A 14,336-nucleotide genomic window follows, 5' to 3' on the forward strand; every position below is an offset into this window, starting at 1 on the left:
GGAAAAATTATAGGTCATTTCAATTCAAACGGACAAGCAGACATAAAAACTGAATCGAAAACTGAGGGGGAAGTTCTTATCTTACTGACAACAGAATTCGATAAGAGTAACCTGTGAACGGATTTCAAGAGAAATCTAGCAGCTATATAAATAGTTCAAGAGAAATGAAAGTAGTCTGTTATAGAAGAAAGAGAGAGAATAAACTTTTGGCTTTCAATTTATTCACGTAAAGAATTACATTCTTCAGTTGGTGTAAGACTGAAAGAAACTTCAAAATCAATCTCTCTCTACAACTCAAAAGGATAAACTTCTGACTTTTAATTTTTTTCACGTAAGGTACCTTTAGCATTGATTTATGATTGAGTGTTTTTCTATTTATAAGCTCTTCCATTTATTCATTCATTTATTCATTCACTCATTCATGGTGGCTTAAATTTTCTCTCCGTATTAGAGCAAACAGTATGATTCTGAGGAGGTTGATCTCAAAGCTTCACACTATTCATTGATGGATTTCTTACACCGCCTCTTCAATTTCTTAGTGATAACCCATCCATAATAAATCCATCTTTTGAAGAATGGGAGCTTAGAGACCAGTTACTTGTTAGTTGGTTCAATACTAAAATGGTTGCAGAAGCCATTTGTTATGTGGTTGGACTTAAGACTTAAAGAGTTGTATGACAAAAATGTCAAATTATTTTAAAAAAAATCAGTCAAAGGTATGTGAAATGCACTTATGTAAAACATTATAAACAATTAACAAGATAAAAGATCATACATTGAATGACTATGTCACAAAATTCAAAGGACTGTGTGACACTTTAGCGGCCATGCGAAGTCCTACTTCAAAAAAGGACAAATCTTTTTGGCTTGTCCATGGCTTAAATGCCCCATATGAATCCTTTGTCACAATAGTGCTTGCTCGACCTCCGTGCCAACTTATGAAGTAGTTCTACCAGTACTATAGAGTCATGATTTTGAGATAAGCCAAAAACTGAAACTCGTGGTATGTAGAAATGTTTGATGATATGGATGGTGACGATGGAAGTAACCCATTCGACTAGAACATTTGTTTCCATCATATAATAGTGCATTTTATACAAGAAAATAACACAATTAATGAGTAGGTGTTATAAAAAACAAGTACTATATATAACAAGCGAAAGAAACAAGTACTATAGAGTCATGATCTTGAGATAAGCCAAAAACTTGGAAATTCATTCTCTACCAAGCTGGTGAACAAAACATCTATCAACAAGTCATCAAGGAGTAAAGGCAACAACTGATCTTTCAACAAAAAATTAGGTAAGTCCTCAAAACATAACACCTTCACCCAATCTGGAAATAACACATTTGGTTAGTTCAACTATAGGAAGCAATAATCATCCACCGCCTCATCAAACGGGATTTACTATCAAGTTTGTCACAAACCCAATTACACTAATTATACGTTCTGGCATCGGTTTAATCACAAGTATAAAGCTAGAAAATATTCTAAGTGGTTTAGCAGCTCTCACCATCTTAGAATCAAAATAAGACTCACAATGGTCACCTGATACTAATGCTAAATCCAACATGATCAAACAATCCAGGAATGTCTCCAACCTATCTCCTTATATAAATTCAAAGAACGTATGAATAGGAGATGGTACTCTCTATTGAAGGAAAATGAGTTCAACTGCCATCTTCTACGGATTCCTTTTACCTTAATAATGTGCTTCTAGTTTCACAAATAAAAAAAATCTCATCTCAGTTTCAAAATTTACAAAAGATTATAATTTCTATATGGAGTTTCAACAAAATTGTTTTCATGGAAGGAATCAAAGAATGGAATACTTCATTGACTTTTTATAATCAGATTACAAGAAACTCTATTTATAATAGAGGAAAGTAGTATAGTCCAATTACAAATAGACTACCCTTGTCCCAATTACACCTAAACTCTAACACTTAAAGATAACTCCTAACATAATTAAATAACTCAATATAAATAGAAGACTAACATGACTAAAACACCTTTAAACTGAAACTCCTCTATGAGACCTGCTTCCATAATAATTTTAGCTCTGTAAGACTTCTTATTGTGTAAGACTCTTCACGTGATCATGGTGGGTCCATATCTTATGAGCTTGGGCCAATCTTCTAACACTCTTGGATATGTGGGCTTTCCTTGGTCTTATGGGCTTGGGCCCATCTTCCAACACACTTGGATATGTGGGCCTTCCTTGGTATTGTGTGCTTGGGCCTATCTTCCGACACTCCCCTTCAAGCTGGGGGTGAGAGAACATCATGAACTCCCAGTTTGCTACAAATGGTGCATAAGATCTTCTCGTATAAAATGGCAGTCCTCCATATCTTCCAACACTCCCCCTCATGTTGGTGCTCTCTTCCATGAGGCCCAACTGGCATAAGAAAAGTGAGCGTAAAATCACTCGAAGTCGTATGACATCGCTCCATACTCCAGTCATAACTCATGTTGGATGTAGGGCACACTCCTACCATTTGTAGGTAGTGGCACTCCTATCTTTTGCAGGTAGTCGGTCTATACGCAATGCTCAGAAGTGTAGTAAAAACTCCTCCATCACCGTGTCCCTCCACAAAACAATGACTCTCAAGTGATAGGAGTAATAAATACCAATTAAGAGGGGTATAACATAGATGTAGTAATAAGCTCCTCCATCACGGTATAACATAAATGTAGTAATAGAGAACCTCTAGTGTGAAAGAGAAGCTGAAATCAACAATGCAGAAGCTTATTAGGTAGAGGAGTTCCCTTGTGTACGTAGACATGATTTGAGACTTACAGCAGCATATGTTGTGGTTGGTTGAATATTTAATATTGTTCTTGCGGTCCAATTGCAGGCTTCTGCTCTTGTCTTGGCCTGTGTTTCCATTTGATTAAGGACAAGTTGAAGTGGTGATATGGGACTTAGATCAGCAGATGCTTTGGTTGGTTGAATATTTAATAAATTGTTCTCGAGGTCCAATTGCAGGTTTTTGATAAAACAAAGAGCTGGTCTTAGTCTTTGTTACTAACTCCTGATTTTGTCTACTGCTAGTTTATATATATACGTGGATTTTGTCTACCTAGGATATGTTTAGATTTCCAACTAAGAAAGACTTAAATGAAGATTGCAGCAGTTTTATTAATTGCAGTAGATGGTCTGTCATGAAAGAGTAGGTGAAAGGATACTTTCGTTACTTTGTGTCATGGTAAAATAATGTTTACTGGGGAAGGTATCTTTGCCATTTTAAATAACAATAGTACAGAGTTGTGTTATCATCATAATTGGTCAGGATAGCTTGGAGTCTACTTGTTTATTTATCAGGTTAGAAATGAATACCTGTGGTCAGAACCTTTGAGTTTGGGTTAGGTTCGGCTACCCACATTAAACAATGTTAAAAGAATAGAGAAAAGAGATGGATCCAAGGTTAACATTCCAAGTAAAAAAAGTAAATGCTTCATATAAACAGAAGATGAAATCAAATACATTTTATTACATAAAGAAATGAAGCTTCCAAACCCTTTTAAGGAGGTCGAAAATAGGCAAAGGCAGCGAAGAATGTCTGCGTCGCGGTAAGAAAAAGGAGGACGATGGCTGCAACAACAGAAATAATAGCCCAAGGGCTACCAAAGTAATCATTTATCAGATTTGCCTTCCATATATTGAACTTATCCTGACAGTATTTGTTTAGTTCTTCGCATACGCTCGGAAGTAAATCGTTTTCGTCTGCAACATAGAAAATGTTGGTGCTCAACCCATTGAAAACGGAAGCTACTTCTTCCTCTGATCCCAACGTTTGATCAAGAATTCCGAGGCGATTGAGTATGTCAACATCCTCTGCTGTGTTAATGATGAAGTCCATGAAAATCCAGTAACCGGTGAAATATGCTCCAACGTTAGGATGACATTGCTCCCAAGCAATCAGGTTCCGTAATAGAACTTCAGTGGAGTTATCAACATGTAAATATGGGATCTCCAGGACACCTCTATCGAAGGTAATATTTGAAAATCCAGTAGTTTTCTTCTTCTTAAACTTGATTCCAGCTTCTTGGAGTCTTTCTAGCACAAGGAATAGGTGATATGGCGCGTGGTTGTTTTGATGGATAAGGGACAGAGATCGGAAGTTGAAGACTGTGTGAGGGAAGTGAACTTGTCGATCCTTGTTGTTTGAGGAAGTAGTTGGGTGGAAGGAGATGATAGTGAACTAAATGAAGCAAATGGTGGATTTGGTCTGGACCTATTGGATCAACCTGCTGGTTGAGCTCAAAAAATGCCTTGAAGAAATAAAGGCAAAGGTTCGTTAAAGAGGGGTACAGATAACGATTAAGGTTTAGCATATCGTAAATTTTTTGAAGGGCAAAGAAAGGAATTTGACTCTGAACGAGGAGCATGTCCGTGCCACAATTCATTCAATCCAGTGGAACAAGATAGATCCACTTGTTTTGAATAGATTTAAGGATAAATTTATGTAGGAGGATGAGTCAGAAGGACCACACACCATGTCATGTATCCGAATCTTGAAGGCGACAATTTTTGCAACACTAGCCCCTGCAAGTATTAATTCTTCTTATTTTGATCTTTACTATCACTCTTTTATTGCTTGTTTTTCGGTTTGTGACAATCGACCTTAATATGCTCCTATTTCTTACAATAGTTACAAATCAAGTTGTCATGTCTAGATTTTGATCTAGACCTTTGTCTGTTGCCTACCAGAATCCCACTTCTTGGACACCCCCCTCTCAAGTAAAGCATCTCTTTGATTAGAGTTTGAAGTCCCCAGATGCACTAACAAGTTGATTATCAAATATTTTTAAAATTTTGTTTTATTTTTAAATGATAGATAAAATAGTGGAATGGATAGTTGAATAAAATTATGAACCCATTTACATGCTTTAGAATAAGTTGATAAATGATTATTATCACTATTCATGGACCAAACATAAACTCTTAATACATTCATAAATTCAACTTCTATTTCTGTTGTGGAGGTCGAAAATAGGAATAAACAGAGAAAAAGCTCTGCAACCTATAGATAAACATGGTAATGCTTGTCATTCACAAGACAACGATAAAAGATCCATAGGTGTATATCTATAAAAAAGTCTCAATGGACTTAAAACACCCATATGTATATATATATATATGAACTTAAACTCCCAACCGGAGCAACACGCAAAAGGTTGGCCCAAAGATGTATGTGAAAGTCAAATAAATGATGGTAAGAGTAAGGTTGTCAAATAACTAATAGGTAATAGGTAAAGAGGAAGATATGATGCTGAGGTCACCACTTCTTCAATAATAATGTCTCATCCATAGAGACATAATAGTTGCAGCTGAAATGGGCCTGAGCCCATATAACACGAACCAAAATAATAAAAATCCTTGCAAAATTACCCTTGAAATATAATAGTTGCAGCTGAAATGGGTCTAGGCCCATATAACATGAACCAAAATAATAAAAATCTTTATAAAATTACCCTTGAAATAATCCGATGCGAGTATCTCCACCAAATAATATGTTGCGAATACCTTAAAATAATAATCCAGCCGGAGAAATAGAATCGAGTCGAGCTGAGTCAGGTATTACCAATAATTACCTCAATTATTATTGCGAGTCAGGATTCTTGGTCTTCAATTTTATTTGCTGCAAAAATTTCTTTTTAGATGCAAAAGCTTCATCTTTTGTGCTCCCCCTTTCTTGAATATTTTGGTCACATAAAATTGACCACAAAATATGGAAGAAAATACCACTTTCTTGTACTTCTTGTACTTCTACCCTTCAAACTGGGAGGTAATAGCAGTGATCCCAACTTGAACCAAATAACATAGATGTAGTAATAAGAAGGGGGAGAAAGGTAACCGAAAAAGGGGTAAGTAAGATATTTTCTTGATATAGTTGATCCATAATAGCAACTCAAAAAGTGACGCAAAATAATCAGCTTAAATTTGGATATTTCAATGCAACAGGATACCAGCATGACCTTTGATTCTTCCAATGCGATTATATCTTTAAATATAGATCAGATAGATATGAAACTTTCTCCTTCTGAAAATAGACTTAAATACCTTTCATCCAAATATAACTTTAATTCATAAAATATACTTCTTTTGAGTTATGTAATCTGATAGATTTCGGTCTCTGTAATCTAGCCGCACTAAGAACTCTTTCCCCTTTTATCAGCATAACCATTGACTCTTCCATGATCAATATCTCCATATAAAAAAACTCAGATAGAGAATTGGTTGAATTAGTAAGAAAATACACTTACAAATCTTTTTTTTGATATATAATTCTTCATATAAAGTCTCGTTCTTGATAGCATAAAATAACTTGGGAGTTGAAGCTTTTTACTGCTGCTCAAACTTCTTTTGTAATGTGACCTTTGGTGCTTAAAATATCAATTTCTCTTTAAGATAACTCCGATTGCAAAAAATTATTTTTTTTTGGAAAGTATACTCGAATATCTTTTCATCAATATATAATATACAATATACTAAAGCTCAGTATAGAGGTTATAACTCAAATAAAATAACTGGTATAGGGACTAAAAAGAGAAAAAAAAGATAAATACAAACCTAAACTGCTAGAGATAATAGATCAGAAAAGAATCACATAATCTCTATGGGTTGACGGAGTCAACTCACAGAACCTGCTCTGATACCATGTTGAATTTATGGAAAAGAAAAATACTTCATTGACTTTTGATAATTAGAGTACACGAACCTCTATTTATAATAGAGGAAAGTAGTAGAGTCCAATTACACCCAAACTTTAACACTTAAAGATAAGTCCCAATATAATTAAATAACTCAATATAAATAGAAGACTAACATGACTAAAATATCTCTAAACTGAAACTCCTCTATGAGACCTACTTCCATAATAATTTTAGCTCTGTATGACTTCTTATTGTGTAAGACTCCTCACGTGATCATAGTGGGTCCATATCAGATGGGCTTGGGCCCATCTTCTAACACACTTGGATATGTGGACCTTCCTTGGTCTTATGAGCTTGGGCCCATCTTCCAACACACTAGGATATGTAGGCCTTTTTGGTCGTGTGGGCTTGGGCCTATCTTCCAACATTGTGACATCATAGACTCGGACATCCATATTCAACTTTGATTTCGTCCTTAGTCAGACAAAAATTTCATTCTAGTTTGAGTTCTATTTTAAACACTTGTTTTAGTTGTCAAATGGCAAAACAAGCTAAATTATCTTTTGTTCATGTTGAACATAAAGCCTCTAAGCCACTTGAAGTATTACATTCTAGTTTGTCGGAACCCTCTCTTTTAATTCCTAAATTTTGATGTAAGTACTATATTACCTTTTTTATGATTGTTATAGGTTTTTTGTGTTGATTTTCAGGACTCCATAGATTTAGCTCTTGGAGCAAAAGAGAGAGAGACCCATTGGGAGAAAACAGGAGGAAGAAGAAGTTATAGACTTAGCCAGACCCTTCCCCATAAGATATATTTATAGGTATCAAAACTACCAATATTACAAGTATACCCTTCACCCTATAAGAGTGAAGAAGAGATAGAAAATATAAACTAATTATATCAGTGTCACCCTAATTACATCATATATTCCAACATTTTGGATGTATCCTCTAAAGGCTAAACATGGACCCTTTGGAATGTTTGCTAAATTTAGGAATATGGTGGAAAATAAATTCTCATGTAGGATAAAATTACTTCATTCAGATGGAGGAGGTGATTGCATAAGCTCACTTTTTAATGATTATTTAATTCAATATGGAATTCTTCAACATCTCTCTTGTTTTTATAGCCCAGGAAATAATGGAATAGCTGAAAGAAAGCATAGACACATAGTTGAAATAGGATTAACATTGTTATATGAAGGTAATGTTTCTAATAGTTTTTGGGTTGAAACTTTTCAAATTGAAAGATATTTGATTAATCGACTACCTATTGCTCCCTTACAAGGTAAAATTCCATACTCATTACTTCTAAATACCTCTCCTGCTTATAATCATATTCATACTTTTGGATGTCTATGTTTCCTTGTATAAGACCATATAACAAAACCAATTTTTCTGGGATTTCATGATTCTTATAAAGGTTAATGATACTTTTGTCCTTCTTTAAACAAGTATTTTTTATTACTAGGCATGCTATTTTTTATGAATTATGTTTTCCTTATTCATCATCAAAAAAATTTAAAATTTCTAACCCCTTTACTGTTAGTGTAAAAGATTTCTTCGAAACATTACATAAAACACCTACCATTTGAACCACTCATTCATCCTTAGATGAAATTTATGTTCATAACCCTCCAAACCTATCCCCAAGTACTTTGAGTCTAATTCAAACCCCCCATGACCTACTTCAAGACTCTCATCCAAATCTCCCCTTGACACCGGTCAGAATGAAATTGTCCTTCCTATTTACCCACCTCCTACATCTCTTCCTCCCCACCCTAATAACCATCTAATGATGACTAGAGCCAAGAGTAAGGTAGCTCCATCAACACTTCAAGCACATATAGTCACACATATATCTAATCCTATGTCCGATAAAGTTGCTCTTACACTTCTTCAATGGTTTGATTGCCATGAAACAAGAGTACCTTGCTCTTCAACAAAAAAATACTTGGGGAACTTGTACCTAAAAATTCTAATATTCATGTATCGATGGGTTTTTAAAACCAAATTCAATATGGATGGGTCCGTACAAAAAATACAAAGTTCAACTTGTTATGCAAGGACATCGCCAACTTTTAGGAGTCGACTATGATCAAACATTTAGTCCTGTTGTCCGACCTCAAACAATTTCAATAGTACTTACCCTAGCCATCTATAATTGGACATTGCTTCAACTCAATGTTAACAATGCATTTCTTCAAGGATCTCTCAGTGAGGAAGTGTTTATGAGACAACCACTAGGTTTTAAAAGTTCCACCTTTCCAAACCATGTTTTTGGATCCCTCCACGTTCTCCTATCATTCTTCATCTAAGTGGGGGTGGGCACGGGGACTGGTTCCCCGTGGAATCCGATCTGACCCTACCTGAAAAATCGGAGAATGGATTTTGTTTTCCTCTGTGCAGGACGGGGAAGGGATTCAGAAAAAATCCCGTTGGGTTTCGGCAAAGGCAGAGAAGAATGTCTGTATCGCGGTGAGAAAAAGGAGGACGATGGCTGCAACAACAGAAATAATTGCCCAAGGGTTACCACAGTAATCGTTTATTAAACTTAACCTCACAGTATTTGGTTAGTTTTTGGCATAAGCTAGGAAGGAAATCGTGTTTGTGTTGGGAATAGAAAACGTCGGTGCTCAACCCATTGAAAACGGAGGCTACTTCTTCCTCTGATCCCAACGTTTGTTCAAGAATTCCGTGGCGATTGAGTATGTCAACATCCTCTGCTGTGTTATTGAAGAAGTCCATGAAAATCCCGTAACCGGTGAAATATGCTCCAACGTTAGGATGACATTGCTCCCAAGCAATCAGGTTCCGTAATAGAACTTCAGTATAGTTATCAAGATGTAAATATGGGATCTCCAGGACACCTCTATGGAAGGTAATATTTGAGAATCCAGTAGTTTTCTTCTTATTAAACTTTATTCCAGCATCTCGGAGTCTTCTAGCACAAGGAATAGGTGATATGATTCGTGGTTGTTTTGATGGAGAAGGGACATAGGTCGGAAGTTGAAGACTGTGTGAGAGAAATAAACTTTTCGATCCTTCCTGTTTGAAGGGGTAGTTGGGTGGAAGGAGATGATAGTGAACTAAATGAAGCAAATGATGGATCTGGTCTGAGGGCATTGGTTCAACCTTTTGGTTGAACTGAAAAAACTCAAAGAAATAAAGAGAAAGGTCTATTAAGGAAGGGTAGAGAGAATGATCAAGGTCTAGCATATCAATGCAGTGGAAGATCCACTTGTGGTGTCAGTCTGCCTTAGAAAAATAAGAGTAGCACACCAAATATGTGGCAACAAGTCAATACCAAAGCAATCAAACACTTGAAGTCTACCCTGATTTTGACGAGGTAACACTCGCTTATTCTCTCTCTCATTTGTTTCATAGCCGAGAGGTAACGCTCAAAAGCTGCGGTTGCCCTTACAAATATGTTCTGGAATGGCGTAGATGGTGGTGGTTGGGTTTCGAACAAACAATGGTTGGAACCCAGATTTGAAGTCATCTAGAAGTTGCCTATCGAAACCTTCAATTCCTGCGCCAATTCCATGAAAATGAAAATTAAGAAAGTGAGCAAAAAGGAAAATGTTGAGATATCGATTTAAAGGGATAAGAGGCGCCCGGATTTAATGTTATCCAAGTGTGGCTACGGAAACCTTCGAATGAAGGTCTTCCAAACGATATCCAGGGTCTTCAATGCGTGAGCTGCCAGCATCTTGGGCCACTGAAGAGCTGTTCTCTTTCATGGAAAAATTATAGGTCATTTCAATCCAAACGGACAAGCAGTCATAAAACCTGAATCGAAAGCTGAAAGGGAAGTTCCTATCTAACTGACAAGAGAAAATAAGAGTAACCTGTGAACGAATTTCTCTGAAGTTCGGAATGAGAAGATGTTGATAAGCCAGTTCTGGACGTTCCAATCACCATTGTAGGAGTCAGTAACGTGATGGAGCAGATCGATCCCAGTGTATAAATAATATCATACGGAAGCGTTAACCCTCATCTTCTGTCGATCTCAGAGTTTGAATATTTTACTCCTATCGTTGCTGTCCATTCATGTGAGTCTCAATTGTATCATCTCATGGCTTTCCATTTGATTAGTCTATGTGGGCATGTATAAATTAATTAAATAGTGAGGGACACTACTCAAAAGTAATACAACTTGAGTCTTTGTTCAGTTTTTATCTTCTAATGAGGAATTGGATTTGGTCATTAAGAGACACTACTCATGGTTCCCTTGTGTGCAATGTGTTGGTCTCAACATCCCCATTAAGACTACTTTGATGATAACAAATACTCAAGTACTAATGATTTGTGTAAAGTATGTTGTGTAGTTCAAAAAGTCTTAGAGGAAATTTCTAGTACCAAATATGTTCCATTAGCCATGGTCTGTAGTGATGGTTCATACAAAAAGGGAAGTATCACTTAATAGAACATGATTTGGAAAATAATCACAGACGAAGAAGAGTCCCCTTGTGTACGTAGACATGATTTGAGACTTACAGCAGCATATGCTGTGGTTGGTTGAATATTTAATATTGATTCAATTATACTGCACATCCCACATTAGGCTCTGTTCAGTCTTTATCTATATATTACAAGAGCTGGTCTAGTTTTAAAAGTGACCGGTCCACTTTTTAAATGTTTACCGAGGAAGGTATCGTTGCCATTTTAAATAACAATAGAGAAGACCAATCTTTCAATTTTCCAACTTGGCAGGCCAACTTGGAAGACCTCAACGCTCCTTCAGGTTTGTGTTTTATTCTGTTTCTGTTCTTGTTCACTAATTCAAGTTTCTCAATTTTCTTCATTTTGTTTGATGTCGTGTTGTTTCTCTTTGTACCATTACTGTGTCTATTATTGTTGCCATAGTGGGTGGAAGGTAAGATGGCAACCATGGCATGTCAATAGAAACAGGGGACCCTGGGGTAAGCTTGATCGAGGAGAAAGAAGATATGGCAGAAGAATTTGGCATGAAGCTGATATAGGAACTACCAAAGTTAACTCAGGTGAGTTCCTTGGGGCCTTTCTTTTCATTTTCTGGTTTTCTAAGAGAAGCCTGTACTTTTCTTTCTCTGTACGACAAGAGGTAGCGGAGTAGGGTCCAATCCGCCCCGAACAAGGGGGCATATGAACCCCAATCGGCGAACTGGAGTCATTCATTGACGGCTCCCATTCACGGTTCGTGCTTGAACTGGGAAATAGGGAAGGAGGCTTGATTTCTGCACCTCCCCCATCTATGTTCAGACAAATCCTGTGTTCAGAGCCGATCCCAGTTCAGCCGAGTGAATGCAAGAAAGAATTGAAGAACGAAGAGCAATGGATCCTGTTGTCCATTTCACTTCCAAAAGTTTTCATCCCGTTTCTCGCAAACCAAAGCATGGAGTATCTCCATTGATGAATCTCACTTAAGACACGGTTTCACCATCTACAGAAAGGGAATTAAACATGGCCAACGAATCAGGAAATACTGATATAGAAACAGGAGTGATCCTGGGTCAGGTGGCTGTAGCAGCAACGAGTTCTGTCGACCGCGGAAAGAAGGGAAAAGCGACGAGAAATATTGAAGAGATGGAAGGTTTTGTGCAGCATCGTTATGACGAGGCGCAATCCTACCTTGCAAGAGACAAACCGACCTTGCAGGAAAGGTCTTCGAAGATCACAGATAAAAGCGTGACAATCTACAGAGTCCCCGAAGCCATGCGCCAAAGTGGAGAGAAAGAAAGTCTTTACGAGCCCACATGTATCGACGTTTATGACCCTCTGTGGAAGGGTGACGATGAGCATTATTATTTTCATCTCTACTCAATCCTTAAAGAAAACAACGACAAGGGTTTGGCGGATTACTTGCAGATGATGGAAGAGCAGAAGGAAGAAATTGCAAAACGTAACGAGGAACACATCTCTACAGATTTCTCTCACTTGTTCGATCTCCTACTCAGTAGTTGCTTTATACTTGATCTATTTCTCAAGTATTGTGATGGAAAATTGTCCCCTGCAGATGACCCAGAATGTGGTCACAGATGGGTTTATGATTTATGGGTAGACTTGCTCCTTGTGGAGAACCAGATTCCTTTCTTCATCCTTGAAAAGGTTTATGAGATGGCCTACACCGAGATGGACCGACCTCCTTTGGAGATTCTAGCCTTATTTTTCTTCGATCAGTTTGTTCCAATGAACGAGGAAAAAAAAATAGATCTAGTTTCCTACCGTAAGTTTGTTCCAATGAACAAGGAAAAAAATATAGATGGGCGGAGTGAAGTATACCATCTGCTTCACTTAGTTCACCACCTTCTAATTCCTTCAGACCCTGGTCGTCATAAGAGGCTGAAAAGAATGCATCGCATAATTTACGGTCTTTGGGGAACATTGTTCAAATGTTTGGGAAGAGGAATGCAGTTGCCTATGGATGTTGAATGGTTTGATCATCTCTCAAGGATGAGAACTATCCCTACAGCAACAACACTCCAACAGGCAGGGGTCAAGTTTAGGCCAAGAGAGGATAGAGGATTTGTTGTGGAGTTTAACATTGGAGTTTTAGAACTCCCATATTTGCATGTAAGAACGACCACGAAGAAGTTCCTGAGGAATCTCATAGCTTGGGAACAATGTCATCGTGGAGCTGAAAAATACTTCACCAATTACGCTATTTTCATGGATTATCTCATTAATACCTCAAAGGATATAGAGATACTCATCGAGAGCGGAGTCCTGGAGCATTCCTTGAAAAATAATGAGGAGGTTGTTCAAGTCTTCAACAGTTTGAGTGATAACCTGGTTTATGCAAAACTTGAGTCTTATGATTTTCTTCCAGAGTTGTGCATGGAACTTAACCGTTACTGTGAAAGCTGGTTTAACAAATGGTGGACAAAGCTAATGACTGATTACTTTGGTAGCCCCTGGACAACTATTTCTCTTATTGCAGCAGTATTAATCGTTCTGTTTACTTTTCTACAGACCTTTTTTTCTGTTTATTCCTATTTTCGACCTCCACAATAGAAATAGAAGTTGAATTTATGAATGTATTAAGAGTTTATGTTTGGTCCATGAATAGTGATAATAATCATTTATCAACTTATTCTCAAGCATGGAAATGGGTTCATAATTTTATTCAACTATCCATTCCACTATTTTATCTATCATTTAAAAATAAAACAAAAATTTAAAAATATTTGATAATCAAACCGAAAAACAAGCAATAAATGAGTGATAGTAATGATCAAAATAAGAAGAATTAGTACTTCAAATTATACAAACTTAAAATGGAACTTTTATAAATCAATCAAAGTATACAAAAGGATTTCTAAAGAAATTCAACATTGAAAAACTCAAATCAATGAGCACACCCATGAATTCGTCCTTAAAATTAGATTTTTAGAGAAATCGAATAGACTTGTAGATCCGAAATTGTATAGAAGCATGATAGGGTCAATAATTTATTTAGCAGCTAGTAGATCGAATATTATGTTTACGGCATAGGCCTATTTGTTAAATTTTAATCCAATCCTAGAGTCTCCTACTTAGTGGTCATGAAAAGAATTTTCATATTTCTACTTGGAGCACCCATCTTGGGACTTTGGTACTCAAACTCCTCTTTCATAGATCTAATAGGGTACTTAGATGTTGGTTTTGCTGGATGCAAAATTGATAGGAAGAGTATGAGTGGTAACTACAA

At 36.7% G+C, this 14,336-nt stretch overlaps 1 protein-coding gene and 1 pseudogene across 1 annotated transcript; one reads left to right on the plus strand and one right to left on the minus strand.

The window, feature by feature from the left end:
* Positions 1-3,525: 3,525 nt before the first annotated feature.
* LOC137938562 (putative UPF0481 protein At3g02645) lies at positions 3,526-10,588 on the minus strand (annotated as a pseudogene).
* A 1,521-nt stretch (positions 10,589-12,109) lies between these two features.
* On the plus strand, positions 12,110-13,660 carry LOC137938563 (UPF0481 protein At3g47200-like). Its single transcript, XM_068783511.1, has one exon. It carries the CDS (start codon positions 12,110-12,112, stop codon positions 13,658-13,660), a length of 1,551 nt encoding a protein of 516 aa, XP_068639612.1.
* Positions 13,661-14,336: the final 676 nt, after the last annotated feature.

Source organism: Aristolochia californica, unplaced genomic scaffold (genome assembly GCF_029961685.1).
Source record: "Aristolochia californica isolate CCGP_79_NKW_82.1479 unplaced genomic scaffold, dmAriCali1.0.hap1 SCAF_8, whole genome shotgun sequence".
Taxonomy (NCBI): Eukaryota; Viridiplantae; Streptophyta; class Magnoliopsida; order Piperales; family Aristolochiaceae; genus Aristolochia; species Aristolochia californica.